Raw genomic sequence first — 27,751 nt, forward strand, 5'->3', positions numbered from 1 at the left:
TACAAACTTCTCTGACACTCTTTAAAATTTCACTGCTTAATGTAGATTCCATGTTATGTAATTAGAGGAGCTATTATTTTTTTTTCTTGGTGTTTACCCTCATGCCTGCAGACCATCACACTTCCCTCATGAGGCTCACCCTGTTCATCCTAGTACTAGGGACACATGTAGTACAATATGGACTGAGCAATCATCTAGGCATCCATAAAGGTTCTTTGTGTCCCTGCATACACTTGGTCCTTCCATTCTATCCTTGTGGGGTTCAGATCTGAATCTCCAATCCAGGTAAGTACACGTCACCCTTCAGACCATGGCCCTATGTTAGCCTGTCTTGCTTGTCTCTGTGCAGGCAACTGCATGGTTCTTCCCCCAGTGAGCTTCATATAATCTAAGATGTGAGCAAAGCAAACATTTCTGTGTTAGGCTGTTACCCTGCCCTTGGTAGGAAGTGAACACTTGCATTGCAGCAACTACAAATGTCCCCCTCTTTACACATAGGTTCTCCCCTACATGCACAACAGCTGCCATCAAGAGCTTGGGTAACCATAGCACACATACAAACTAGTACTTCATTCCATGCTTTGATGCCTCTGCCTTTACCAAAAGATTGGCGGAAGAGCTAGTCAGGAATCACTACATCCTCCCTCCAGGTGGGTTGAGCTGAAGCTACTAATTCCCCATCCTCCCTTACCTGGCTCTTCCACTGTTCAAGCTGCTACTCAAATTCAAATAATTTTGGTTATAGTCATGGCTTTACCTATCTGCACCATAAAGCAACTTCAGTCATTCTTGTACATTCAAGCTATGGACTTCCTTGTAGTTATCACATCCTGGGAAAAAAAGGAAACCTAATGTAAGCCACAACTTTCTGGGTTACACACATCATTTTAAAGTTAGCCCAAAATTCTGAGCAGGGGATGGAGCACCACTCTTCAGAAAAGAAATTTGTATAATCATAACTTACACACAAAACTCTTCCCTTTATTGCCATGACCCTAAATTGTTAACCAGAAGCACTTCTTTAAATACTGCTACACACTCACTATGATAAATGCCTACCTCCCTTCCAAAACCAATTTAGCTCACTGCTAAATGATGTCAGGCTATACTGCAAAAACAACAGCCACATACTAACTGTAGGTGACTTCAACATAAATCCCCTAAATACTTCATATAGTTACATTCAGGATACTCTTACTAAACAAAGCCTTGCCCAAGCAGTCAAGGATGCCACAAGACCAAACTATAGAACCCATACTCTTCTAGATCTGGTAATTACTAATAATCTTAGAAGAATCCCACGTCTTTCACTCCTGCTCCCAACCATTATGACCAATGTCCAATCACCTTCACAATAAAAATGACAAACTACAAGACCCCCGTTATAATATTAGCTTTCCATCGGAAAATTCATCTAAGCATTACAGCTCTATTAAATGAACACTCCAAATGAAGCAGGGGGAATTTACTTAAGGAAAAAACCCTCTGTTGTTGCCACCCTTCCTGAACAATATTCTACTCATCTCACAAAACAAATACTTATCTAAAATATCTATATGATGCTCCCACTCTGGGCCAGTAAACAAGGAACATGAATCCTCACCACTGACACTGTAGAGGGACATTCACTTGGAGCAAAAATGGATGCACCCAGTATTTCCAGATGCAGCTCTCTGCATCAAGCACTATTTTCCTTCAGAGCACACAAGGAACACACTCAGTCCAGGGTCTGGATTTCTCTGTCTGTCTCCCTCCAGGTCCTCAGTAAGATTCCCCACTGGCACAGCTATTGTGACCTCAGCTGAATGTCCAAGCCAAGTTCTCCGGCACCCTCTCTGTGAAACTAGTTCTTCATGTCCTAGCTCCAAACAGCTGACACATACACTCCAAAGCCAGTTACTCTAAGGCTCTTGCAAGGGTACCCAATTATATTGATTGAAATTAATATTAATATAAATGGTAGTCTGACCAACAGCAAGGCTTTCAAGAGTGGCCAGACCTGTCACCAAATAGGTATAAGTACTCTCAAAGGTTAACATATTCTCTAAAGGACCAGCCACAATGAAAAGTGTAAATATATTTAATAATAAATAATAAATATTAAATGAACATGGAAATACTAAATATTAATTTACAATAAACACCAGAGTGTCAATCACAGGAAATATTAAAATAACACAAATAAATATATTCACACATACACAGAAAAACAGTAATTAACTAATCTCCCTATATTTTCCTGACTGACCTAAAGAATTACTATTTCCTGGTTCACTTACTAGAGCAAGACAAGACGAAGTAGGTGAGGGGTCATTCCTTGTCAGATTGCAAAAACAGAGTGCTATGAGACTTCTCTCTGTAATATCTAAATATTATTTCAGAGTTGGTTACAAAATGACATCACATCTGGTCATTTGACCCTGTTTCCCACACTAACCCCATCACTAGAAGCTGCCAGGATTTAGCCAGATGTGTTACAATACACATCTTGAGCTTTTCTAAAATATATTGCAGCATCTGGAAGCTATAAAACAATTTTAACATTTCTGCTCTTCCTACAGAGACTAATAAACCATGCTTCTTACAGACATTGTGTCTCTGGCTTCATTCAAAACTGTGAGATAACATCTTTATAGCCTAGGCCCAGTAATTTAATTTTAGACTATTTTTCAAAATCAGGTGGATTGAGATTAACTTCTTCACTTCCAGTATCCTCTGTTACAATGTTTTATATTTCAGCAGTTACACATTTAATCAATTACTACATGCATGTATATTTCTTTTCCATCCAGCAGGACCCACTGTTGATATATTTTCAACACAAGCAACTTTACAAATGCATTTTTCAACACAAGTATCTCTACAAATCAGTTTGATATACAAATGACATGTAATTATTTACAAAATTCTAGCTAGCTATGCTGGCATATGTTACACATCTACTGCCCTACTTCTCCTGGTATAGCTAGCAATACCTCACATCGTCACAGTCTAGACTCCTAAAACCCACACAATTTCATGGCTAACCAAAGAACTCAAAACCCGGTATAAAACACCTACATCAGAAAACAGAGAAAGATTCATACTTTTAATAAACTTAGCCAGAAGACACAAAATCAACTTCTTGTAGGCCTCTCTAACCTGACCCTAAACAACACAGAAAGCCTGAAATTTAGTAAATAAAATGACAGGGTATTCACATAAATGGACCCTCTAAAAGAAAATACAGTTATAAAATCTTCAGAGTCCGTAACACCTCCTGACATTCTAAAAAGCAATTGTCTGCCTTTTCATACACTTCTTCACCATTCCTTAATACAAACAACAAAGTAACAGAATAGATTATAGCTACCATTCAATCTATTATAAAAAAAAAAAAAGAAATGTAACTGCTCTTAGAATAAAATCCCTACTGACACACTTATGGGTGTTAATGAATTATACTTAAAACAAAACAATATTAGCATCTTAATGGTGCATAAATAACTTTTTATAAAATGTTATTAGTGACACCAATAGGATAACAAAAAGACCAGTTTCATTTACCACAGTTTCATAAAACTATTGCTTAAAGCAATACAGCAGGGGAGCATTGCAATGAGATGTGTACAGCTTTTTGAGTTTGATTTTTTCATGAGGTGCATCCATGGTTCACAATACTCTGCCAACATACATCCTCCCACCACTGTTACAGTCTTTAACCTCTTTCTCACTAACAGCATCATGCATGACCTTTGAAAAATAGCAATAGTTAAGCCACTCCCCAAAACAGATAATCCCTTGTAAGCCAAAGACCAGAACTTTAACTAGGTCATCTTGTGCCCTGTTCAGTTCTCCAAGCTGGTAACCCCCTAAACTCAAACTTGAGGAGCAAAAAGAAAAAAAGCTAGAAGACCAAAAAAAAATCTTCTGTGGTCCTGTAACAAGCTGCTCATTACAGCTATGGCAAGCAACTTGCCACAGTTTCTAACACACACACACACACACACACACACACACACACACACACACACACACACACACACACACACACACACACACACACACGCACACACTCAGCTCTGACCACAAATAGGGTATCAGCATTCATTTATGAAGCCCCCCTCTCCCCTGTAGCATCTTCCACCTTGTGTTGCTATTCCCTTCATTCTGTCATAGATTTGTCTCCACCAGTAACTTCAGCCCAGTCTCCATCTTATCAATCCTAGGTAAAATGCTAAAGAATAGACCGCTTACAATCTACTGAGTAACATCGACATGGCTGTTGAACTAGCAGAAGCCGTATGACAACCTAATGCAATCTCACTGATGGCATGACACAAAGCATGAACAAAGGGCAACTTGACAGACTCCCTACTTATAGACCTAAAAAGGCCTTTGATTTAATTGACACCCCCCCATCTTAATAAACTCCTTACTCACATCAGGAATTAGCTTCCCAACCCATTCAATAATTTAAATCCTTCCTACCTAATGGACTCTTCAAAGTACAAATGAGATCCACTTCTCTCTCCCTTCCCCTGCACAAGGGAATATCAGATAGGTCACTCCTTTCCCCAACATTGCTCTCCTTATTTATTCTCAAGCTTTTGGGTGATCTCACCCACCTCTTTATCATCCTTTAAGCTGGTGACATGGTCATATATAGATGAAATGCTTCCCCAGCAAATATCAGAAACCACCTAAAGAATGACTTTGTTGGTCTCAAACTAATGAGGAGAATGCAGTGTTATACTTAACCTTAGTTTACTTTTTTCAATGTTGTGCAGTTTGAAACATAACAATGATTAATGAAAACTCCAAACAACTGGGCTATTAAAAAGTTCAATTTAGAACCAACTGAAATTGTCTAGCAATACAGCAAAAAAGAGAGAGTATTTAAGTTGGTCATTTTAAATACTAGGAAGGTGATTAGCAGACTTGATCTGTGTATGATTGTAACCCAGTTAGCTTTACACAATATGGATCAATTATTCTGCCTTCACAGTGAAAGCATCATGAATCTGCATATGTTGTTTTAGGTGGTTTGGAGTATCATTAAACTCTTGCTCATGCAACTGCAATGACTGGAAGTGCATATTCTATTTTTGAGAGGAAGACGTCTTTGCTGATAACTGATTTTCCTTCTGTGATTAAGAAATGGGAATTTTTATTATTTATTTATTTAGCCCAGAAAGGGAGTTTATTAATTTTATTCATCTGGATGTGGAAATGGAATATGAGGCATGGATTTAGCCATATGTCTAAGTTATTGAAGACCTTTGTTTAGTTTTAATTGGTCAGTGGTTATAGTTTAATGGATACAAAATGTTCTCCATAGAAGCATTTACAATATAAAAAGGAAGTTTCCTGTGTTTGAGCAGAAAAGACCTTGACTGAAATCGATTGGCCAAACACCAACACCACACAAAAACAAACATATTTAAGTGGGAGGGCTTCACCCCCCAACATGGGGGATGTGCCCCCCCAACTAAGTATTCTAACTCCGAGACAGCACTACAGTCAGGGAAAGGGCAGGCATAACAGAACGGCCAACCAATTTCTTTCTGTTGGAAAGAAATCAGTGATTTGGCCATTCGGGAACCTTGGAGTTCGACATTTTCATGTCGAACAACTGAAAGTTGACATTCTAAGATGTCAATCTCATAATATAGACTCCTTTTAATGACTGGCAAGAAGAATCCAAATATAAGAAAATGGAATCAGTAGTTAGAAGTCTAAACTATAATTCATTTAGATTAAAAACACAGCTGCAGGCAGCTAATATAACAGCAAATATGTTTGAGAAATGTGCAGGACATAAATCTTGTGGTACCTGTGATCTTTATCCACTAAAACAACTAGAAAATTGGAAATAACTCAACCTGATTCTTCTGACAATGACTGGCCCCTAATAACTTCAGCTCACCCCTATGGCCATTCCCCTTCCTATGAAGCAGATAACCCTTCATCCCCAGGTGAGCAGATAGAGGAATGATTTGAAGGTACTATTTCTCCTGATACTTCCTAAGTCACTTCCAGTACTTCTCCCCATACTAAACGATCACACTAGATTCCCAAAGCAGCAACAGCAACATGCTGTTTCACATTCTGATCAAATGTTAGAGATAATAGCAAACAAAAGGGTAGACAGTTACATCCAAAATATAAGCATGCATCTGAGACCAAATATATAGATAAGTTAAAATGATTTGGCAATAAAAGTGCCCCTTCTAAGTCCAATACTTCAAAGAAGTTCAAAAAGTTACTTTCACAGTTTCCAATAACCATTGATGGAGAAGAATACAGGTGGAAGCCATCTCCCAAACAAATCTTTGAGGATACATCAAATTCTGATTCATCCTCTGATGATGACACCCACTCTTCCAACACACCATCTGATACTCAGATTCATCTTTTGAGGAAGGTACTTAATCCTGCAACATCCCTGGATGGTGATGCCGAACCTACCATAAATGTAGTATGCCTGGGAATTGCAGTAGATTTTCAGACTATTGTAGATTCTCTTTTTCCAATCTGAACATAGCTAAATATGCTAAAATCTATGAAGGACACATGCAGTTACAAAACCTTACTATTAAGGAATTTTGAGCCATTTTAAAAGCTTTCACTGCTCCAAATATATTTAGAAAAATATGGAAAAAAATCAGCTATAGGGTATAATATTCAAAAACACACTGATGGATTCCTAACAGCAACAGACAATTTACTGAAAGCAATTATTACAGTATGCCCTACAAAACCTAACTGGGCAGGAATTAAAGCAATCGTGCAGAAAGAGAACAAATCTATTGATGCATATCCACAGTGTATGACAGACAAGTTTGAGGCTTTTTTTTTAGAACATTCAGAAACTGCAGAAGGAATGGTAACAAGTGGACTGTTAGTAGCATTTCCAGAATGCATTTTACCACCAATATAAGAACAGATTAAGACGGTTTGTCTAAATTGGCTCAGTGCAGGTATTCATGTAAATGGTAATCAAGAACACTGTGTAGCAGACAAAACAGATAGACAGGAAAAAGAACGGCAAAAGAAATCAGTAGATTTTCAACTGCAAAAATGTAATACTGGTTCATGGGGAATGATGCAGGGTAGGAGAAATCGCAGAGGAAGAGGTAGATTTAAATTCTTTCCATAGCAAGACCCAAAATAATACCCTCAACATTGTTTCTACCCTATTCCACCACAGACCCAACAGTGTTGACCACTTATTAGCCCATGCTTTAACTGCAGTCGGAGTAGATATTAGCATAATGAGCATCCTTTCCTTCAGAAAATAGACCCATCTTTTCAGCCTACCTCTTAGCCAAATGTTCATGCTCCACAACTAGTGGAAAGCACCCTTCTATACGGAGTAGTCCCTTGGCAACAAGATCTTTAGGACAGCTACAAACAGGAGATGCAGCCATTTCCTTTAGTACCAGTGGAGCAAGAAGGTACCTTAATTAATATTATTGTTTGTAATTCTACTCTTCCCTTTATATTTGACTCAGGAATGACCTGATCTATGATCACTTCATCAAATGCAGAACACTTCTCACTCTCCACAAAATCAAGTTTGGGAGTTTCTGGAGTTCCTTTGGATTATCCAGAGACAAAGCCTATTCCCATTCAGAGGTCCATTAAAAGAGCAATATGCTTTTAATGTAGGAAATACTGCCCCTTTAAATTTTTTAGGTATAGGTTTATTGAGTAAATTATAATGTACTGTATTCTGCACTCTGGATAGAGGTTTTTCTAGATATTCTGAATGAACCTTTCCTTTTGAGCCTGTATTCAGCTGATATTCATACAGACGAGGACACACTCCTCACAGTACCTAGATCAGAAGAGACCTCTACTATGGCTGATTTGGAGGGACTTGAAACCAGTTCTCTGCAGCTGTGGAGGACCCATTTCAATGTGGAAGAACCAGCTAGAGTTATTTTAAAACCTTGTGAGCATCTACCTATGGTAGTTCAGTATCCCTCATCAACTAGGGTAGAGAAAGGAACTAAACCTGTAATTTCTGTGTTACTTATCAAGGAATAATTGTCCCAACTAGAAGCCCATGTAATACATCTATTTTGCCAGTTAAAAAACTAGGCAAGAATGCCCATAAGTTTGTAAAAGACGTAAGAGCAGTTAATGGCATAGGCTGACTTTTCCTGTAATACCTAACCCAGCTACAATAATAAGTTCTATCCTGCTGACAGCTACCACCTTTTCAGTGATAGATATTTCCTCTGCTTTCTTCTCCATTCTTATTCACCCAGATACTTAGTATTTGTTTGCCTTTACGTACAAAGTACAACAGTATACATGGACAAGACTACCTCAAGGATATGTAGAGAAATGAAAAAACAAATAAAATTCAGTTTCCTTGTGGGTCCACCTTAATATAGTAAGTAGGCAATTTGCTTTTAGTTTCTGATTCTTACCCTAGCTGTTGGCAAGACACTATTTTTCTTTCAACTAAATTAGAAGAACTTGGATTTAAGCTTAATAATAAAGGAAAATTGCAGTTGTGGAAACTACAGGCATAATACTTCAGAAAGTTCCTGGAAAACCTTATCGTCACGCATTACTACTATTCAAACTGCACTTGTCCCTACAATGTTAAAGCAGATGCAGGCTTTTCTGTGGCTGACAGGTTACTGCTGACAATGGATTTCTAGTTATGCAGAAGTAGGAGCAATGTTATTACAGCTACCAAAGATAAACACTCCTGAGCTCTTGTACTGGCAGGGACATCATGAACAAGCATTTGTCCAGCTATGAACTTTCTGACTCTTCTGCTCTTCAGTTACCTGATTATTCAAAGATATTTTTCCATTCTGTTATAAAAGGAACAAAGTAGCCTCAGGATTGTTGCACAGCATAGAAATGATAGTTTTATACCTGTTGATTTTTTCAGCAGACGTCTGTAGTAGCAGACTGCCCCCACTGTCTTAGGTTGGTGACTGTGATGGCAAGCATTGCAGAAATAGCAGCTGCATTAACTCTCAGGCACAAGACTTTTGTGGCAGTTGCACATTCAGTAGAAGCATTGTTACTAAGAACCAAAACACAATATTTATCTGCTACATGGTTGTTTAAATCTGAATTATGCTTGCTTAATAACCTTTCTTTGCAGGTCATTAGATGTTTACCCTGCTTCTTTATTTCCTACAGTGGAGAAGGAGAACCACATGATAGTGTTTTTGTAGTAAATCATGTACTTCCCCCAGATCAGATTTAAAAGATGCCCCACCACCAAATTCTGAGTTACTTCTGCTCATCAATGGATCCTGTGTGTGAAAGAAAGATGGCACGTTAGTAGTAGCATTTTCCACATGTACAGAAAATCAAGTACTGTACTGTAAACAGGACTGTTACATGGAAATGTCTCTGCTCAAGTAGCCGAACTTGTAGCCATTACTGAAGCATGCAAATTAGCAAAGGACAAAACAGTAGCAATTTTCATAGACTCACATTATGCTTATGGGGTACTTCATGATTTTTGGACACTTTGGAGAGAAAGAGAGTATGTGACATCAGCAGGGGCAATTATTAAAGACTCTGGTTTTGTTCATAAACTGTTGAATACACTTTTGTTACCCAAGGAAATAGCTGTGATTAAGTATGCTGCACATAAGGTTGATGATTCTTATATTTCAAAAGGCAATAGTTTTGCAGATATGGCAGCTAGACAGGCGGCATTGTCTTATCCTGTCCAGGCTTAATTTTTGCAACAATTACAGGAAAGTAATGCATCTGCTTCTTTACAGGAATTGTTTTCAATGACTATGAAAAGGCAGAGTGGATATGTGAGGGTTGTAGCCACTCATTGGACTCACTGTAGCACTACTCTGAGAGGAGGCTAGTGGCCTCAAACTCTTTTTTAACTCAAGTGGTTCATGCTTATCATTTACCCTCTAATCTGGGGCAAAATGCATTAATTAGAGAGATTTTGATTAACTGACGGACTGATATTCTCTTTACATTTTCAAAGTCATTCAGCATTTTGCAAATAGTTGTAATACATGCTTAGTTTACTCTTGTGCTAGGAATGATGTGGCTGTGGTCACCAAGAAACTTTTACAAGAGTTAATGTCTAGATTTGGTGCTCTTTGTTGGATACAGTCAGACAAGAAGAACTCATTTTACAAGCCATGCAGTACACCAAGTATTTAACGTTTTAAAGGAAACATGCAATATCATTGCCTACACAGGCCCCAAGCTTCAGGAATTGTTGAAAGAATGAATCATACTTTTAGATGTGCCAGATTCTGTGAAGGAACTCATCTCAAATGGCCAGAGGCATCACCTGTAGTATTATTTAGTGTACATAGTGCAGTTAGTACTAGGAAGTACTACCCATGTGAAATTCTTATGGAAAGACCTATGAGAATGATAGCAACTTCCTTGCCCACACATTTATGGTTACAGAATGTTGATGAATCTGTTTTTCTTTATTGCTAGTGTCTCTTTTCTGTACTACAGCACATACACTCAGTTATAGAATCTCAACAGCATTCCAGTCCAAACTCCTAAATCAATGTTTCACCAGGAGACCTGGTATTCTTCAGGGCATTTTCCAGAAGAAACTCTATTCAGTCAAGATGGAGAGGACCCTTCCTGTTTCTGGTTGCAACAGCTACAGCTATCTGATGAAAAGAAACACCAACTTGGATTCATGTGTCACACATCAAGAAGGCTCTCCCTAGTGATGGATATTGATGATATAGCAATGACATCATTCCATTCATTAACAGTGAACTCATTGCATCCCATACCAGAAGAAAAAACAGGGGAGACCAACATATTTGGAAGTGAGACCTAATGATTTAGCAACATAATTTTGGTCAGAAATAAGGCTTAGTGATTCTTCAACAACATTACCAGAAGTTAAATTTAATAATCCAGCAGCATCAGCAGTTCAACAAGGGGACACTTTGTACCAGCAATTGATTGAAATTTTTAATGGTACTGGTGTCGCCCTGTTGAAAATGCTGGTCGCCCATTATAAATGTAATATTACTAACTTAAAAACTGACGTGGAAACTTTGGACATGAAAGTTAGGAGGCCCAAATGTTTCCAGTGCTTTTCTACTTTATATAAAGGCATTTCCATCAAAGTAGATAGGCAGAGGGCGACCATTATTAATAGGAAACAAAGAAAATTGAAGAGGGACTTGTCTGCCTATAAAGACAAGACTGCCTATCCTTTACTTAAATGTTTAACATCAGTACAAACTGTGAAACCAACTGGTGCATTTGATAGTACTAATGGTCTTACAGAGGCAGTTGTTTCTACTTCTGTTTCTAGTCAGTGTGATGCTGGCAATATGAATGTTGTTAATAATGCTCCCATTGTTGGTGCTGCTATGTCCACAATGAATGGACCATTTTTAGTGGACAAATCAGGGGTGCAGAGAACCCTGAGGTGGTCAGAAGAAGTTTAGGCCACACACAAGAAGGAACAAGGGAAGAAAGGGAAGAACAGGAACAGAAACAAGAAGAAGAGAACTTCGATTTTTGTATAGACATTTTAAATTTCTCTGATGTTAACTTAACAGATGACACCTACAAGGTGTTACAACATGGCTGTACATTTATTCCTTCCAACAAAGTGAATGTAGTAAATGTGTTTGTGGATTTTAAGTTATACTTAAGAAAGTTGAATTTGAAGTTCATTTTTGATGGTTTGTGTACTTCTGCTTTACCCACAGAACAATGTAAATGTAGAAGTACTTTTAATCTTGCTTTATGCTCTTCCTTAAATGTTTTTGGTACACTATGTGAACAGCATTTTAGGGACATTAGTAGACGGTCCCAAAGTACTGATAATCTTACTCAGGGAGAGAGGAAAGCATTAATTGACTTAGCTACTAACAATGATCCGAGAGTAATGAAGGCAGATAAGGATGGGACCCTAGTCATTATAAATACAGTGGACTATGAAAATGCTATGCTGCAACTTTTGAGTGACCATAGAAACTACAAACAGGTCAATATAAATTAAGTTTTATTGTGTTTCAAGCATATTCACACTTTATTATTTGATTTGTTTTGTCAAGGTAATATTGCACACTCAGTATATATGTTCTTATAGGTTGAACATCTGAAGTTAGCAGTTCTCTTTGGTATTCCTAAAGTCCACAAATGCAGAAGCCCCTCCCCCCTTTTAGACCCATAGTGTCAGCAGCATACTCTAAGACTGAATCAATTTATATTTGGTTAGATAAAATTTTGAACCCGATTGTTCAAAGTTCAAGGTTTTATTTAAAAGATTTATAACATCTATTAGAGTTGTTAAGTGAATTTAATTTGAAAAATTTTGATATGTCAACTATATTTTTTGTAACACTTGATGTCACTTCCCTCTATACAAGTATAGATCAAGAAGCTGGAATTGATTTATTTGGAGAATATTTGACTGGTCATACTGACTTTGACAATGATAAGATTGACACCTTGTGTGTTTTGATAGAAATGATTTTGAAAAGTAATTTTTTTAAGTTTGGAATTAGCATTTTTCACCAAATCTCTGGTGTGGCCATGGATTCTAGAGTGGCTCCTTCTTTTGCCAATCTAGTTATGGCTATGGCTATGTGGAAGATGACATTTCTTGTGACACATCCTTTGGCTAAGAATATTTTATTTTACAGGTGTTACATTGATGATTTTTTTTTTTTTGTGGCAAGGGAACTTTGACAGTTTCCAGTTATTCTTGCAAGATCTGAATTGTTCAACCAGTTTTTTTAACTTTATCCTGGGAGGGTTTGGGAAAATAATAGACCTCTTGGATATTCATTTGGAACTACTTGATGACAGTTTTAGCTTCAGTAGTAGTATTCACAGGAAATCTACTTTTGTCAATCAGTACCTGCACAGGGACAGTCTTCACCCCAACATATGAAAAGAGGGGTTGTCAAGGGACAACTTATAAGGCTGAGTCGCTTGACCAGTGAAGATTCTGTTTTTGATGGCAAGGTTAACAAACATACTGGATTTTTTATAGCCAGGGGATATGATTTGTTTTGGTTATGTAACATTGTTACTGAAGTTATAACTCTCAGAGACAGTCTAGCTAGTCCTATCTTGAGACGCAATTTCAGTGTAGCAAGTAGGGTGAATCAAAATGACAAGTGTTTGAGCTGGCCTTCCCATTGCCCATTTCAGATGGAATGGACATTATTAGGCATGTTATTAAGGAAAATTGGAAGGTGTTGCTTGGACATTCTGAATTGGTGAAAGTCCTGGGTAATGAACTTTTGTTCACTTATAAAAAGGTATGTAACATAAGAAGTATACTTGAAAGTACTTCTAAGACATCACACAATGGGGACAAAGACCATGTTGGGATTTTTGCTTGTGGTCATTGCAGGCAATGTAGATACATACCAATTCAGGTTCTGTTGAGTTGAAACATTTCAAGAAAGTTATTTGGGCAAAGGAAAGGTTTACATGTGATTTTGTGGGTATGATTTATCTCAGCAACTAACGGCAAAACCAAGATAAACAACAAAACGGGAGGCTCTCAGTACACTTTTGGAGTGTACTGAGAGCCTCTCATTTTGCTAGTATTGTTTATCTCACAATATGTAATTCTTATACCAGTCTTTATGTTGGCAAAACCATCAGGTCACTAAGTAGAAGGATTTATGAACATGTGCTGGCAGTGAGAAACAAAGGCAGGAATAATGCACTTACACAACATGTTTTATTATGTAACAGTTTTAAGAAATATACATTCTTTGTCTTAGATAAAGTCATTTGCGGTCCTTTGGTGGGTAATTTTAAAGTCTTATTAGAATGTAGGGAAACTAAATGGCAGATAGCTTTAAGAGCAGACTACCCTCCAGGACTAAATGAAACTATTAACATCAAGTGTTTTCATCAGTTACAAAGGCTTTGATGTAGTGAGCCAAGTTGTTCACACAATGGGCTTTATTTGATGAAACACTGTGTAGTAGTTTGTTATTATTGACTATTATACATATATATATATATATATATATATATATATATATATATATATACACATACATTTTCGTGTTTTTATATATATGTAATGTTATAAAATTTTGTAGTGTATTTTTAAATTTTCATGGCATCACAATGGCTATTTAAATAATTTATTTGAAGCATTTTGTCATTGGATGATTATTTTGCATATGACAAGTATTTAAAGGGTGATTTCAAGTTTTTGTATTTATTCTGATGAAGTTCGTGATGTTTTATTAAACAAATGAAGGCTTATAAGTTTTGTGGTCTGGTTCATTCCTGGTCTTTGGTTTGCTGCTTTTTTACTTTTACTTTGGTCTTAAGAGTTGTCTAGCCATTTTTGGTTGATATTCTCTTTACATTTCCAAAGTCATTCAGCATTTTGCAAATAGTTGTAATACATGCTTAGTTTACTCTTGTGCTAGGAATGATGTGGCTGTGGTCACCAAGAAACTTTTACAAGAGTTAATGTCTAGATTTGGGGCTCTTTGTTGGATTCAGTCAGACAGGAGAACTCATTTTACAAGCCATGCAGTACACCAAGTATTTAACGTTTTAAAGGAAACATGCAATATCATTGCCTACACAGGCCCCAAGCTTCAGGAATTGTTGAAAGAATGAATCATACTTTTAGATGTGCCAGATTCTGTGAAGGAACTCATCTCAAATGGCCAGAGGCATCACCTGTAGTATTATTTAGTGTACATAGTGCAGTTAGTACTAGGAAGTACTCCCCATGTGAAATTCTTATGGAAAGACCTAAGAGAATGATAGCAACTTCCTTGCCCAAAAATTTGTGGTTACAGAATATTGATGAATCTGTTTTTCTTTATTGCTAGTGTCTCTTTTCTGTACTACAGCACATACACTTAATTATAGAATCTCAACAGCATTCCAGTCCAAACTCCTAAATCAATGTTTCACCAGGAGACCTGGTATTCTTCAGGGCATTTTCCATAAGATACTCCATTCAGTCAAGATGGAAAGGACCCTTCCTGTTTCTGGTTGCAACAGCTACAGCTATCTGATGAAAACAAACACCAACTTGGATTCATGTGTCACACATCAAGAAGGCCCTCCCTAGTGATGGATATTAATGATATGCCAGTGACATAATTCCATTCATTAACAGTGAGCCCATAGCATCCCATACCAGAAGAAAAAAACAGGGAAAACCAACAAATCTTGAAGTGAGACCTAATGATTTAGCAGCATCGTTTTGGTCAGAAATAAGGCTTAGTGATTCTTCAACAACATTACCAGAAGTTAGGTTTAATAATCCAGCAGCATCATCTACAATGGATGATGAATGGAAACTGGCTCAGGATCCAGCAATGAAATAAATGACCAAGCATCACTTGTGGAACTTCAAGCAGTTCAGGATTCAGAATGGAATTTTTTGCTGTATGGACTATAAAAAGAAAGTTGATCATCCTTGTTTGCAAATCTTCAAAAATCATCCACAGCTTTGGCCTTTTAAATATTCATACGGACTTATTATTGGTACTATATTGGGACTACTATTTTGGTATGTATCTTAATTTTATTTCATTTTCTTCTTTCACCAGGAACCATTGGAACTGTCAGTACGGAACAATTTTTTATCAAAGATAAGCATTTGACTAAAATTAGAGATAGATGTTTGGTTAAAATTGAACATAGAACACCAGACTGTCATCCTATTTTTGATGCATTCGTTGCTACATTATATACTTATGCAAAAACAATAAATGTCTGTAACTGTTGGGTGTGGGCATATATACCAACTGCATACAATGGGGATATTCCATTGTTTTCAATATCAACAACAGACAGAAATTAGTATCATTTTGTACAGTCTCTTTATACAAAAATCGAAAAGGTAAACACAATTCTTGGCATAACACCCCCTTTAGACTAGTTCCACTCCAATTATTAATGATTGTGAAGGGACATACCTGTTACATTAAAATGGGATACTTTATGTTGGATGGAGCAACTACAATCTTACTTAAAAAATATATGATGGGACTGGAAGGTTGTGTATGGCAATATTACATGAGTTTTATTATATCTGTGGAGACCAAGCTTATTCTTGGTTACCAACAGTCAGGATGTTGTTATATAGCCACACATTTCCAGCTATTCAACATACAGAAACTTACCCTAGTGGAAAAATTTGCAATACTTGCAGAAAAAGAGGGAGGCAAAAGACATTAAAAATTCAGTTGGGAAACTAGATTCTTCTTGGGTTTACCATCACACTATAAAAAGGCTGCATGTAAAGGATTGTCACACATGGATCTGTGTGATAATGTTATTTCAGGAGCAGAAATCCTGCTCACGTATGGGGCAGTAAAGTCAGTCTGGGAGTTGAAAAAACTATCTAAACTATTAAAAATATTAAGCAATGCTACTTTTGAATCAATAAATCAGATTAAAATTGAAATGACTGACATGCATTTCACCTTTGCTTCTAAAGGTAGTACATGCACACTCATCAATACAGTGTGCTGCTCATTTATCTTTTATAATGAAAATGACATTCACAGTCACCTAGAAATTATACAATAGTTTGTGGAGGTTGTGAAAGTGGTTGATAGCTCTCAATTGACATGGTTAACTAATTTTTTTTTTTGGTGGGGAGGTAGTATTTCATGTTGATTGCAGTAATTATTATTCTTTTGATATTCATGTGGAAAATATTGATCAGAAAGTTTCTTGAATCAAGAAAAAGCACCAAATTACAAAATGTGCATATTAAAAGTAAAACAGAGGCATTGGCACTGTCCACAATTGAAGAAAATCACAATGAAAAATAGGATAATGAGGAAAGTGTATTAAGAATTTTTAGACAGATGTATGATAACTTGTTTGGGATAGGGTTGAAATAAAAAAAATATTCAAGCTGTCATTTTATTCCATCTAAGCAGAGGCATGTGTTTATTGCTCACAAAACCATTTTTTGGTAAGCGTCTGTATAAACATTGTGCATGACAAGGACAGAAGGAAACAACATATGATAAATGTAATGAATGTTTGATTGCATGTGAAAAAGTGTCTACCTATTTGAAAACATGCTGTTATTTATCCAGCCAAAGAAAATAGAAACAGAAAATATTTGACTTGAGTGATACTTCATAACATCAAATGGGGCATTATGAAGGGAAAAGTGTAAGATGGGAAAAAATGTTTAGTACGTGCATAATATTTTCTCTGTATGGAATCCATCTTGTTTCAAGATGGATCCTGACAACCTGGGCCTGTCCTTAGTTTTCTTTCACTGCCAACATGAATATTGCTAGTGTAGAGAGTTCAAGAATGGAAGATCAAAACTTGTGCTAAATAAGGAAAGGTACAGATAAGGGGTCTGCAGATTCTTAGTAAGCAGAATAACACAAAGGTGTTTACATTTGACTAGTCAGTGGCTATAATTTAAAGGCTACAAAATGTTATACTTAAAAGCATTTACAGTATAAAGCAATTAAGTTTCTTTTGTTTGTGCATACAAGACTTTGTTGCTCAGTCTGCCACTTACATGTGTTCTTTACAATAAAGGAGATTATTCTTCTCTGCTGAACCATGCTGTATGAAGTTAGTTTTGCTCTTAACAGTACAGTGCTCTTGGGGTTGGGGGGAAGATAATATAAATCTATTTGGAAAGGCTGTTTGTACATTGTACACCTCCACTGCATTTATCTACTTTGATCACTTCAACATTACTAAATTTTTCTGAGTGTATCTTGTTGTAAAGTACTACTCTGACTATATGATAAACTGTTCTAAACTTACACTGCTGGGCTGAATGTGAAACATTTCTGTATAGACAAGCATTCTGGCAAGGTTATCAAATATAACAAAAAACAGAGTAAGTCCAAAATGATCTCATCTTATTTAGTTATCTATATCATACGACTATGCATTTAGTTTTCTTTATGTTTATGCCTCCAAAATGCTTTCACCCCAGGCCTCCACTGAAATGGGATTTTTGCCCAGTAGGACTTTTGCAGTAAACAAAAACAAAAATAAGTTAATTACTAACATCTGCCATGGTAGACCCTATAACTCTATGTGCTTCCTCTTGTACTTGGCCTTCTTGCACACCTGTGGCCTTTGTTATTCACAGGAAGAGGAAGACCATCTTCTGGAAGCTAAAGTACATGAATTGAAATGCTTCTTAGCTTGAGGTCTACCATCTTGTGGAGGAGGAGGTTCAAGGCTTGCTGATCAGCATGAATTGCTTGCACATTAATGAAAACTGCCCCCAATGTAGGTAGGTAGAAGGGGAACTCACCAGAGCATTTAATTATTATGGCTCAGTATCAATGTTGTGGTGTGCAGGTCATCAAATCTAGAGAGGACGTCTAGATAAAATGCCATCATCAACAACAGTAGTACCACATCATTGTCAAAACAAAATGGGCAATGATGTCAATACAGACACTTTCAAGTTAAACATAGAGTCAGGAACCCAAGCTGGAGATGACAGTATTGACTTTATGGGGGACTAGTAATGAAGTTACTGACAGTGAAGTGATTGTTGACACCATGGTGGTTGACACCAAGAGTACCATTTACTGATCATGGCTCAACACGGGTGTATATATCTCCATCAGCAAAGAACCCACTGATACTATTCTTCTCAATATCAGCAACATGGAAAAAATAAGAAAATAAAAGAGGAAGGAGCTTTATCTGCAGTTAAAACCCTAACGTGAAGTAGACAATAATGTATTTTTTTGTTTTGGTATAAAGTAAACACTATCAAAATAATGGAAGTATCAGCATACCTCAGTGTTGTTGGCCTTGGCATTGACATTTCCACAAGTAAATACACTTATATACCTGAAGATGACTTTTCAGCTGCCAAGATAACAGGAGAAGGAGCAGCAATTATGACTGGAGAAGCAGATTTTCCCAACACACTAAAAGTAACAGGTAAAGACAGATTTCTACAATCTGATATGGAACCTTTTTAACATGTGGCTACATGCTGACGTAGCCTATCTAAAATACAAAGAAGAAATGAGTAGTCTCAAAACATTTACCTTTTTCCTTGAGAGTTTCTGCAATCATAACTTAAACAGTTTTGACTGGTCTTGAGTTTGAAGTCAACAGCTTATCTGTAGGCTTTGAAACTAAAGGCACAGGTTCCAGAGAGTTTTTAAACAAATGTAGCTCTCCTTTCTACATTCCAGTGTCAAAAAGGAACATTCTGAACAATCTCACACATCAAAGGAATTTGAGACAAACCAGGTCAGATAAGGAACCTTTTGGTTTCTATCCTGTGGTGGAATTCTTTCACCTCCACAAAAGGCAATATTGGAAAACATGTCTTACAACTGCTAAACAGGACTAATGCATCACTACTCAACAGCTAATGCAACAGAAAATGAGATACTGAAAAGCTTCCTTTGCTGGAAACATAAAGTGCCAACAATATAAAGTGGATTCTGAAGTATAACCTTCTTAAGCAGTGAAGATCAACAGTGAAACATCTCACTTATATTAAACAATAAAGAAAAAAAAGAGTAATTCAAAACTAGAAAATAAAATATGCACTAAATTTTTGAGGGGCAATGGGAAGCTGAAAGAAATACAAGACAGTAAAGAGCTTCAACAGCATAAGTGGCTAAACACAGAAGCAGCTTCAGAAATAATTCACTTATTTATGAAACTCAGAACAAGTCCACAGAACAACAACAACCAGAAACAAAATGAAGAAAACCTTGTAACTTCACACTTTTATTCAAAATGTTGAGCGCTTTTGTCCAGGTATCTCGGACTTCATCAGAATACTAAAACAATCTACAAGCATGTTTAAATAGTAAATATTTTCAAAGTCCAACCCCACACAGTCAAACCAACCTATCATAAAATCACATTAATTAAAAGTTCCCCAGCAAGGTAAATTTAACTCTTACAACACTGGTGCACAGCTCTTTCTTTTTATGTATAAGAAGTTAAAACATATAACAAGCTTTTAGTCTTAGAAAACTACTTAGAGAAACATGGTCATTGAGACCCAGATACGTTACAGCATTATTACATAAAATTCATTGTAATTTAAGATATTCTAAATAATCTTATTCAGGTCCTCTCCTGGGACCCAAATCACATTGATTAATAATACAGAATTTAAATACATAATTTTTATTCTCAAGAATATGTCTAAATAGTGCATTTTTGGTGTCCATCTTCTTAATGTCATACAAGTGCTGGTAAATTCGATCTTTCAGAGCCTTTACAGTTTTTCCTATATAAAAACAATCACATGTCTGACATAAAGCAGCATAAACCACTCCCTTAGAATAACAATAGAATCGTCCAGGGACATTTACCTCAAGATGTCCCCTAGTGTCTACTTTTTTACACACCAAAATATTAGTACATTGGGAAAAAGCCCCACACTTAGACATTTTTCCACCTTTGTAATTTTTCTTTTTCTCTACCCTTTCAAGCAGCTGTTTAAAGTTGCTTTCTGTTTTATATACAATATTTGCTTTTTCTCCAACAACTTTTACATAATCAGGGTCAACTCTAAAAAAAATCCCAGTTTCTCCTTATTTTACCACTAACAGAATAAAAGTCTTGATTAAATGGTACAATACATGACATATTCCAACCATCTTTGGCTTTCTTCTTAGATATAATGCTTAATTCACTGCTAGCCATAAAGGTACCAATAATAGGTACATAAATACCATCATTTATTTATCTTTTTACTTCACAAACAATCCTGTCAACAAATACATCTGGGTAACCTCTTTTTCCTAACATTCCTTTTCAAAATATCACATTGTTTAAGGAAGAAATTATTGTCAGACACCATCCTAGCTAAGTGGACACATTGGCCCTTAACTAGAGCCTTCTTTTGATGTGGAGGGTGGCAACTGCTAAAATGTAGCAAAGTGTATGAGTATGTTGGCTTCCTATAAAGTGTAGACACAAAGTTTTTGTCAGTCCTGTCCTTGTGAATAGTGACATTAAGATAATTAACTTTCTCATAATCCATATTCATAGTAAAATTTAAGAAATCTGTACAATTATTCAAATAATCAAAGAATTCCATTAATCTTGACTCACTGTCCTTTCAAAAAATTACTATGTCATCTAAAAATCTCCCATACATACTCCACTCATCCTCAACACCTGATGTAAAAATATAGTTTTTTTCCCATTGTGCTAGGACAATATTGCAAAAATGGAGGAACATCCTGCCCCCATTGCCACCCCTTTTTCTTCTTTATATATCTGGTTTTCAAAAATCAGGAAATTGTTTTCTAAGACCATTTCCATCAGACTCCTAAGGGTGCTTGCTTTATTCTCAGGAAAAAGGTGGATGTTGACACATAAAATTAATAAAACATATCCAAACCTGCCTCTTACGGAATTACAGAAAACAAATCACATAAATCAGCTGTGACCAAAATAAGTTCATCTGAATAAAACTTGTTCTTAACCTTCAATAGAATGTCCCAGGAATCCCTGAAAATGTATTCATAGCCAGTAAAAATGTTCTTAAGATGAAAATCAATATATTTACAGTATTTATTGTAAAGTTAATGGAACCTGCTGCATCCACTATAGGGTGTAAGGGTTTTTTTTATGTTTTTATGTACTTTGGGGATTATGAACATAGTCGTAATCCTAGGATGATCCACAGACAGATATCTATGCTTATCATTGGTAAGTTCTCCATTAAGGACCATCTGGTCTAAGTTTAGTTTAACATTCCTGTAAGTAATGTTTAATTCTTTCCTTGATGCTTCATCATAGGTATCAGTAAATAATATGTTAAACATCCCATCAGTATATAGTCAACCCCATCCATAACAACAAATCCCCCACCCTTATCTGGCTTCATAATTCTTATAATTTTATTAGATGTAATCTCATTTAACAAACTAACCTCACCCCTAGTTAGATTAGCTTGCATACTACTATCTGATTTATTTTTCAGTATATCACAGACCTGTTGTTCACAAACTTTCTCAAACAAACTAACCACAGGGTGTGCAACAGGCAAAAAAGTGCTTGACTTTGTTAATTCATTCCTTAGTATGTCATTCCTATGTTTATATAAAAAACCCAGAGTCCGTTTCCTAGTAAAGGATTTAAATTATATAATACTTTGCACCACATTACCTCTTTTGCTAGGTACAAAATCCAACCCCCTCTCTAAAAGGTTTGCCCATTCACCAGTAACATCCACATTGCTGTAATTATAAATAGTAAAATCCTGTTTGTCATTAACCACCAAAGTTGGTTCTGCTTCCTCATTCTCATCATGAATAATGTTATCAAAATCAATACAAGCAAGTTCAGGTGCTAAAACCTCCCTCTCTCCCTCCCCCACCCCTCCCTCTGCAAACAAAAAACCTGATTCTGTGCACCATAGTTCACATTCTGATGTTTTTCTCTTTGTTCTATTAATTGTTGTGACCTTCTTACCACATTCCGATCTAAAGGGGGGCTCTGGTCCTCAGTATTGTTATCATCATGTCTACCTACTTCAGAACTACTAGTAGCAGTTTCAAAATGCATGTCATCATTATTATGCACATCTCTATTATAGCATGAAGTATGCCTGTTATTATTCCCAAACCCTTTAAGTGCTGGATGTGCAGAACCACTAGTGTATTATAAATGGTCATGATTTTTAGCCTTTTTATCCTTCATAATATTCACAGTTTTTTCTACACTTACAAAAATACTATTGAATTCACTAACCTTGGTGGGAAACAAAAGATCCATTTTAATACTTTCATTTAACTTTTCAACTTTAACTTTTCAATCTGAGCATTAAGATCTGACATTTTAAATTCATTATTTTTAATTAACAAATGTAATAAATCACAGCCATGCTTGTTAACCATAGCCAGCGGCTCCCAGGGGACGGCGGCAATGTTAAATCAGCAGTTAAAACAGTTTGAGGACTTTGTTTTAAAATATAAGACACTGGAACTCAAAAATAATTATTTAAAGGAATGTTTAAGAAGAGAGGAGATCCCAAAAGAACTATGGGTATGGAAATACCCAAATGGACTAGTGAAAGACTCTGCTTTACATCATGAGTTTCTGGCTATGTTTAACAAGTATGGCTGTGATTTATTACATTTGTTCATTAAAAATAATGAATGTAAAATATCAGATCTTAATGCTCAGACTGAAAAGTTAAATGAAAGTATTAAAATGGATCTGCATTTCAGGTGATGCAAACAGATCTTTGTGCAGCTGTCCCCAAAGGACAGACCAGATCTAGAAAAGCTAGTGGTTAAAGCTGCCGGTTATGATCCAAATTAAGTGCTCAATTAAGTGCCTGCTCAATGATTTTCTGTGCCTGAAAGGTGAACATCTTGCAACTGTAGGCCTTTGAACAATTCTGATGCCCATAGCTATATAGTTAGCTTACAGATGTGACAGCACCTTGTGTCACCCTGCTTGTTTAAGTGACATATAACTATTACATTATCATTTACTTGAAGTGCTTCTAAACATAATCTTTATCTGAATATTTCAGTGGCCGAGGGACAGTTAACATTTTCTTCAGGTTGGTATCAGTCCTTCTTTGCATTGAAGACCACATTTCCCCAAGGTGACACATATTCCAGATGTACACTCTGCCTTGAGTTTGAGGCATCTGTCTCGTAGGTGCCTGTGAGCTGAGATGATAGAAAATCAGTTTACTATCATTATTTCGACTCAAACTCGTTTGACCACACTATGTTCGACAACAGAAAGTTGAACACAGCAATATCAAACTTTAAAAGCAAGCCTAGGAATGGGTTTTAACATGGGTTGAGATAGGGGTTCACTGCTATTGCCAAACTGCCTATCTCAACCCATATTAAAACCTGTTCCTAGGCTTGCTTTTAAAGTTCAATATTGCTGTGTTCTACTTTCCGTTGTCGAACATAGTGCGGTCGACTGAGTGTGAGTCAAAATAATGATAGTAAACCTAGAAAATCTTTACGTTGATTCTGTCATTTTTACTGCGGCCACCAGCTCCGTATATTTTTCATTTGCTGTGCAAAGTGGTAATAATAAGTACATAACAGGAGAAATATTACTGGATTACAGTTAACAGCACTGACTTATAAACTAGAAATACTAATTAAATACTAATGAAAGACAGCATTAAAAATAAATATACAAATTTATTGGCGCATTGTCCAGGTCAAAGCAAGTGCTAGCTAACAGCTATAAACATACATTCTATGATAACATTTAAATTTAGTAGAATGATTTACAGGTATGTTATTACAGAAGGAGGATACACATCTGTTGTAGTGACATATTAGCCTGGATCCCTGTAGCTTTACATGCATGCATATTATTAGAAGGCTAAAACATAACTTACGAATTTGGCATTGTAGTCCTTCCCAGCCACTTGGGCAGTGGCATGTGTTAGGCCCTATACATTCACCTTCATTCTTGCATTTCTGAAGACAAATAGCTATTAGAAAGAAAATATAAATTACAGGTTGATGTTTTCATTTTATAGCATAATTTGTTTGTTTGTTTAATAGAGTAATGCAGGTTTAAAGGAAACTTTAAGCCATGATACAGGACAAATGCACAGCAAACCTGAGCATGGCAGCAGTTATGAAAATGTATGTTCCATGACAGTACATTTATTTAAATGTATCAGGCAATCATATTTAGTTTTGAGAAACATAAGAACAAGTACAATTTGGTTGACAGAGTAAAATACTGATTGCCCTAATTTAACATATAGGGCTATGCAGATTGGTTATTTATTCCCTGCTAATCTTTATTATTAATGCACTTTCAATTAACTTGTAACTGGAGGTGGAATACGGAGCCTGATTTAAATGTTTTATCTGACTAATTCCTTAACTGGGAGAGCAGTGAATTCCATATTTTAAGCCTACCCTTTCACCCTTATTACTGCTAAATCTTGTCTTATAAAAGGAGACACGTTCCTGGGTTTTGGGATGCTGGAGAGTAAGGAGACAAGGATAAGGAGAATTTATTAAATAGTTAAAAAATTGTAAAATGGTGAAAAAAGGACTAAAACAAAAACAACAACACTGCTATGACCACTAAAGCCACAAATGTGCACAGGAAGCACACAACAACAGTGCCAAATACGTTTAATATACTTTCGTCAGCAGACTTCTTCAGAATAAATTAAACCAACTTCATCATCATTTATATACACATCAAATAAATCTAGTTAAACAATTAACTAATTAATATTTTAAAGAACATACTTAAAACCATTAAAATGCTCACAAACTGAAAAAAGTAGACATTCCTATACAACTTTATGCCTCTTGGGTTTTAAAAAACATTTTTTATTAGCATTTTCATTCAAACCAGGGGGCATATACGCATTCAACTTAATAAGTACATTTAGTAACATTTATCAATCTACAGGTTTTACAAAATCCACACTTAAACATTCCATAGTCCTTTTGACTATTAATAGCTTTACTAACATTGTCACAGGTACCTAACATATTTTTAAAACATTTAGATTTATGATACACAAAACCAGGACGTGGTCCAACAATATTTCATAACTCTTAATTACCATGCAGCACTTTCCAGTTATTCCTGGTAATATTTTCAATAACCTTGGAATCTACTGACATGTCCATACTAAAATAAGACATTTTATTATTGCAATTTACCATTCTAGTCATAGACAAATTACTAATTAAAATGGGTCTATAAATTGTTCTTTTTTGATAAACCTGATAAGTTGTTTCATATAATGACTTTTCATTATACCCCCTAGTTTTAAACATTTAAATCAATGCTTTTACTTCAGATAAAAAATCTTGATCTCTAGTTATCATTCTTGATGCAAGTATCATTTGATCTTTAGGAATGTTCTTCTTCATGAAATAAGGATGCCCACTTTTGAAATGTAAATAATTATTTGAAAATGTATCGTTTCTATAAATTTTACTGTCAGTTACTTTTATTCTCCATATCCCAATCCAAATGTACACATAAATAATGTATTTTCTACCAAAGTCACTCACTTTAAATTTCAAAAAATTCAGAATTACCATTGAACACATCAACAAAAGAACCTATCTCACTATCTTTCAAGTCAGCTGTAAAAATTAAATCATCTATAAAGCGTTTATACAACAAATTGTTTTCAGCTATGAGTTTTCAAACGTACTTCCTCCCACCATCCCATTATCAAATTAGCATAAGATGGAGCAACACTTGCTCCCATAGCTACACCATGTAACTGTCTATAGAATTTTTTATTAAAAATAAAGTAATTATTTTGCAAAACTATATCCATCAATGTACAACATGTATATATTTTGTCACTAGAAAAGCTAGTATATTTGGTTAAATATCTATTCAACAATTCTAACCCTTCAGTACACGGTATACAAGTATAAAGAAAATTCACATCTAATATTATAAAATTCATATCTGCATAACAAAAATCAAAAGTAGAATTAAATTCTCTAATCAAACTTGAAAAGTCCCAAGAATCCCTTAAATAGAAATTTATTTATTTTTTTACCAAAGGATTAAATAAACTATCCAAATACATGGCTATTCCATCACAAACACTATGGGAAGCAGAAGCTATGGGACAAAATGGAGGGTTAGTAATACTTTGATGTATTTTTGGGTATCCCAAATAGAATACCAACTCTAGGATGTTCCACATTCAAAAAACCAAATAAACTCATTGTAATATATCCGTTAGTTAACAATTCATATAAAAGATTTCTAACTATAGTATAACTTTTAAAAATGTTGCTTGTCATTACTTCTGCATATTCGTCAATTTGATTCAACATGTTAGCCATCTTTTCAGTGTATTGGTGATTGTTCATTATCACTCCCCCCATCTGCTTTCATGAACCATAGTTCTTTCATGTTCTGTAACTCATGAACAGCTCTAACTTCATTAGACTTTAAATTATAATATTTGTTTTTGGTCTTAGCCATTAAAGCAGCTCTAATGTATTTTTCACATAATTCTTCAAACATTTTAACAGTAAAATTCAAGCTAGGGTTATAAGTGGAGGGTTTCCTATACATAGTATCTACATGAACATCATTGAGTAAATAATTCAAATTAATTTTTCGAGTAAATAGCTTAAGCTGTATAATAGCTTTATTGGTTTCTGCAACAATTTTAGGGATATCCATATTAACGACTGTTTGGACATTCTCTTCAGAACTTGAAAGGCTGCCACTAGGTAGATTAGAATTGCCATTATTTCTGAAAACCAGAAGTTGTAAAGTTTTTTGTATACCTTCCATTGCAGTTAGTAGGACTTGAACCACATTGTCACGATCATCCAATATAGGATGCACTCTTAAATTAAGTAGTTCATTACTGGCATCAGTCATAGCGAAACAAGAAAAACTTGAACACTCCAAAACTGTAAAATGGTGAAAAAAGGACTAAAACAAAAACAACACCACTGCTGTGACCACTAAAGCCACAGATGTACACAGGAAACCTACAGAACAATACCGCCAAATACGTTTAATAAGCTTTCATCAGCAGACTTCTTCAGAATAAATTAAACCAACTTCATCATCATTTATATACACATCAAATAAATCTAATTAAACAATTAACTAATTAACATTTTAAACATTTTAAAGAACATACCTAAAACCATTAAATGCTCACAAACTGAATAAAGTAGACAGTCCTATAAAACTTTGTGCCTCTTGGCTTTTAAAAACATTTTATATTAACATTTTCATTCAAACCAGGGGGCATATAGGCATTCAACTTAACTTGCCATTTAGCTTCAAGAATTAACAATTG

General features: G+C 35.6%; 1 protein-coding gene across 1 annotated transcript in view; it reads right to left on the reverse strand.

The window, feature by feature from the left end:
• The window catches only part of VWDE (von Willebrand factor D and EGF domains), a 740,920-nt gene that overhangs the window by 58,795 nt on the left and 654,374 nt on the right, over nucleotides 1–27,751 (reverse strand). Inside the window, exon 27 of the mRNA XM_044066200.1 lies at nucleotides 24,317–24,412. Within this exon, the coding sequence (XP_043922135.1) occupies nucleotides 24,317–24,412 (96 nt within the window). The remainder of the gene's footprint in view (nucleotides 1–24,316; nucleotides 24,413–27,751) is intronic.

The sequence above is a fragment of the Protopterus annectens genome, chromosome 3.part1, assembly GCF_019279795.1.
Source record: "Protopterus annectens isolate FY-2018-M chromosome 3.part1, PAN1.0, whole genome shotgun sequence".
Taxonomy (NCBI): Eukaryota; Metazoa; Chordata; order Ceratodontiformes; family Protopteridae; genus Protopterus; species Protopterus annectens.